Source organism: Arachis hypogaea, chromosome 10 (assembly GCF_003086295.3).
Source record: "Arachis hypogaea cultivar Tifrunner chromosome 10, arahy.Tifrunner.gnm2.J5K5, whole genome shotgun sequence".
Taxonomy (NCBI): domain Eukaryota; kingdom Viridiplantae; phylum Streptophyta; class Magnoliopsida; order Fabales; family Fabaceae; genus Arachis; species Arachis hypogaea.
In genome coordinates this window covers 113,079,867-113,084,136 of record NC_092045.1, presented here as the reverse complement: position 1 = coordinate 113,084,136, position 4,270 = coordinate 113,079,867, and the positions used below count along the sequence as shown (strand labels likewise).

At 31.7% G+C, this 4,270-nt stretch overlaps 1 protein-coding gene across 1 annotated transcript; it reads right to left on the bottom strand.

The window, feature by feature from the left end:
* Positions 1-315: 315 nt before the first annotated feature.
* LOC112716716 (pectate lyase) lies at positions 316-3,799 on the bottom strand. Its single transcript, XM_025768694.3, has 4 exons — positions 3,643-3,799; positions 2,923-3,313; positions 2,000-2,355; positions 316-906 (listed from the first exon to the last, which is right to left on the bottom strand). The coding sequence occupies exons 1-4, from the start codon at positions 3,756-3,758 to the stop codon at positions 543-545; spliced, it is 1,227 nt and encodes a 408-aa protein (XP_025624479.1). The 5' UTR covers positions 3,759-3,799; the 3' UTR covers positions 316-542.
* Positions 3,800-4,270: the final 471 nt, after the last annotated feature.

Sequence of the window (4,270 nt, the reverse complement as noted above, 5' to 3'; positions counted from 1 at the left end):
AAATGTATGAATAATGTGAATTAATAGGGTTAAAAGAGTAAATTTAATTAATAACATTAAATTAGAGTATAATATATTTTTATTTGATTGGTGGTTGTTCATATTATTTAAGATATAGTCATTATTTACCTAGCATTCTCCGTAAAAAAAAATGTTATAATCCGGTATTGTTTGTACTCTGTAGAGCTCTTTTGCGCATGCAAAATAGGAAAGACATGATTAGGTTAGATGGGTCAGAGGCATCAAAGTAGAAACTAGAAAGAGGTACATTCATTCTAGCATAAGAAGCGTGCGGTTGAAATATGTATCATTGAATTAAAACAACACTAATAACTGCACTTTCTTTGCATTCCAAAAGCAATACACATACATATCCATTTGAAAAGCAAAAGGAGATGTTGAAAACTTGAAATTAGTTAGGTGTAAACTGCAGGGGAAGCACAACATCTCATAATTAATCACTTTTTTTTAATAGAGATGAAATTCTTAGGTGCTCTGAGAATAAATTATAATTATACTCTGGTAGGTCCGCTTAGAGTAAATCAACAGCGTGACCCCTTGCGACAGTTAAGCGCACCGGCAGTGGTAGTTATGGAACCAACGAGAGAAGAAGGTCTTGCGCTGAGGCTGGACGCTCGAGCGTAGCTGCCGGAAGAAGCACCGGCGCCGGACGCCCTGAAGAATGCTCCATTCAAGAAGAGGTCTCCCTCTGACCTCCAGTTCCAGTTGGCCCACTCGCTCTGCGGCGCGTCTTCGTGCTTCGTTACTTCCTTGCTGAAACGGTTATCCGGTGCAAGAAAACGGTTGCCTTGGCTGTTGATGGTAGGATTTGCACTGCCTCCAATTGCATACATTTCCCAGTGTGTATAGTCGTTGTTCACCACATGGAAATAACCGTGTCTACACCTGCAACATTGTATTATTTAACTGTTATATATATTTTCTAGTGAAAACTCATCAGGAAATTGATAACGGAGAGCTATTAAATGAAAATTTAGTTAAATCAGTCAAATTATCTAACAACTTTTAGTTATTAACTTCAGGTAAAGTTGACTGCACCTGAATTTCTACCATATTTTCTTTTTTGGTAATAAGAATAGACAAAGTCTTAGACGCAACACTTTTGTTAAATTCTAATTAGCATTTAAGTGTAAAAAAAGAGTACGAAATTTCACATCATTAGATATAATTTTAAAAGTTCCTAACACTAATAATAAGAAAAAATATTTAGAAATTGATACTAATGTAATAAATTAAAATTTATATGCAGTTATTTTTATGTAAAATTAATAATTAAAAATTGTTAGATAATATTAAATTATCATCAAGATAACTAAATATAAATCTTTACTAATATAGCATGACTTTTGGTAGGTTTAGTCTCCTGTGATATAAAAAATGTGGAGTCTAATTTGTTGAAAAATAGGGGGTTTGAATATTCTAATGTGACTTTAAGAGCAATGCTAGGGGGCAGCAATTTTTGTGATTGTTAGCCATCAACTAGCCATCAATGATGATTTGATGGTGTGAGACTGATGTGAAATTTCATCCAATAACTCACATTTCTCTGCTGGTTACATGTTGGCCAAAATTCATTAAAATTGCTGCCCCATAGACTTTTCCTACCAATAATTCTAACAATTTTCTAATTGTCCTTGCTTTATGATGACAGAATAGAATGTAATAATAAAAGTATATAAATATAACAATATTTCAAGACGTGCCTCCTCTTAAAGGTTCTTAGAAAATAATACTATTATTGGAAGATTATCTCGTGTAGAAGGAATATTAGTGTTTCAAAACTTTCAGCCGTTAATTTTTGTTATAAAATATATTATATATAATTGAGATCAATGACTAAATTAATATCTAAGACTTTCATTTTGAAAGGAAAGATAACTTTTCATATAATTGAACTAAGAGTAGTAGATGGATGAAACAAAACAGAGTGGAATGATAATAATGAATTACATGTATTTAAAGACATATATATATATACCTTGGCATTCTTTGGACAAGGCCTTCACCAAAATGATTGAATGCAATGGTGACCTGCATGTCCTTGTCTTGTGTGTAGGAATCACTGTGTCCCAAAAGCATGACCTTATCATGATGAGTCATGTAGTTGTTGGAGATGGTTATAGCTGTGGATCCATGAATGGCATCAATGAGACCATCACGGCAATTAGACAAGGAGCAATGATCAACCCATATATGCTTTGAGTTAAATATGGACACTCCATCACCATCTGAGACCGTCCAAAACCCAGAATGTTCTGGTGAGTCTCTAATGTTTGTGTTCCCTGTTGGCTTGCAATCATGGATGTGAATCCCATGTATGATGATGTTGCTCACCTGTGTCACATAAATATCAATATATACCATCTTCAGAATAAAAATATTGTGTTTTTATTTCAGAATTTTATAAAAAAAAATTAGTCACCAAATTAGTTGTATGTGTATTTTAATATATTTTTATATTTTATTCTTTTACAAATTTTTTAAAGTATAAAAATATTAAAAATAAATAATTTTCTAAATCAAATAGGAGTTTATTGAAAACAGATCTTTCTTAATTTTAATTATTTTATAAAATTTATACAATTTATAAAAAGTGATTTTAGTAAAAACAAGTTATTTTTGTAAAATATATATAAAAAAGGCTAGAACAAACACACACAATTTATAAAACATGTGGTATGTATATACAATTATACATATTTACAAGAATATAAATAAAGTAATTCGTACCGTGAAAAACTCACATGCAGTTATATATTTTCATTTGAAGCTGATCATTAAATGATTTAATAAATTTGACTAAATTATTATCTAATAATTTTTAACTATCAACTTTATATGAATACAACTACACGCGAGTTTTTATACCATTTTGTATAGTATGACATTGAATTTGCTTACATAATGTATGGTGATGCATCCCCCACCAGCAATGTGAACACTAGCACCCCTTCCATCAATTGTCTTGAAGGAATTTACCAAAAGCTCTTCCTTCAAATTGATGACCATATCTCTCTGGAAAATGATCCAAAGTGGTTCATCTTGAATTGCAGCATGCCTTATAGTTCCTGGCCTTGGGTTCACTGGGTCATCATCACCAGGGTCACTCACCACATAGATTCTACCATTTCTTCCTCCCATGGCGTCCTTCCCGAACCCGATGGCGCAATCGGCTAGCCGTTGCCGGTTGTTCTCCCAATTCGAGTCACATCTCCAACAATCGTCAATGGGGTTACCAGATCCACATGATAGATATCCCAAGCTTCTTCTACTAGAGGCATTATAGATGCTCCTGCATGAAATAATAGTACCAATTTTATTTAAAACGTGACAAATTAAATTATTTTGTACACATGTTATATATTATATGGTCATTGATATATGGATCTTATTCATTTTTCAATTTTAATTATTCATACATATTAAGAAAATAATAGAGAAATGCATTGAATTATAAAAGCTAAAAAGTAATTCATAAAATTGTCTTTGATATTAATACTATAACAATACTATATAGAGACCAAAAAAATGTTAAAAAATCAATACTTTTAATATATAAAAATAAAAAATTAATTAATTTTAATTTAAATATAAAATAACAAAAATGGAAGGAGTATATACCTTTGTACTTCTTGTACAACTAGTTCCGGGTCTTGAACCTTAGAGGAGGAAACAAAAAAAGGTGTGAGAAGAGAAAGAGCAAAGAGAATAAGGAGGCATGAAAAATTATTAGCCATCTTTCACTCTTTGTTGGGAGAAGTGCGAGATTGTGGGGAACAATGGGGTGAATGGGAGAAATTTTATAGGAAGAAAAAGCCGAGAGTAATGGCGTGATTAATATTGGAGAGTGTAAGTGGGGTCCTCATTGTAATAATTTTCAGTTTCAAGGCATCAGTGATTTGCGTCTTGCATAGTTTCTTTAATTTTCTTACAGGTAGAGACAGTTTGAAACCGTTATGTTTTTGGCCCTAAGTTTGGGGAGTCCATGTCCCTCAAGTCAAAATGGTTGACCTTTACTCTCCACATGAATGATGTGATATGTATGTGAGGGAGGCTCATGCATCTTTTAATTTGTTTCTTAGTTGAATTTAACTTTTATGTTTAGTGTAAAATAGTTTAATTACTTATTAAGAATTAGTAAATAATAAAAACCAGAGGGTATATATGAAGGTCACTTCTATTATAATTATATGATTTAATTATTGAGTTGGTCTCTATAATTTTATCAAAATTTTTAATTAAATTTTTA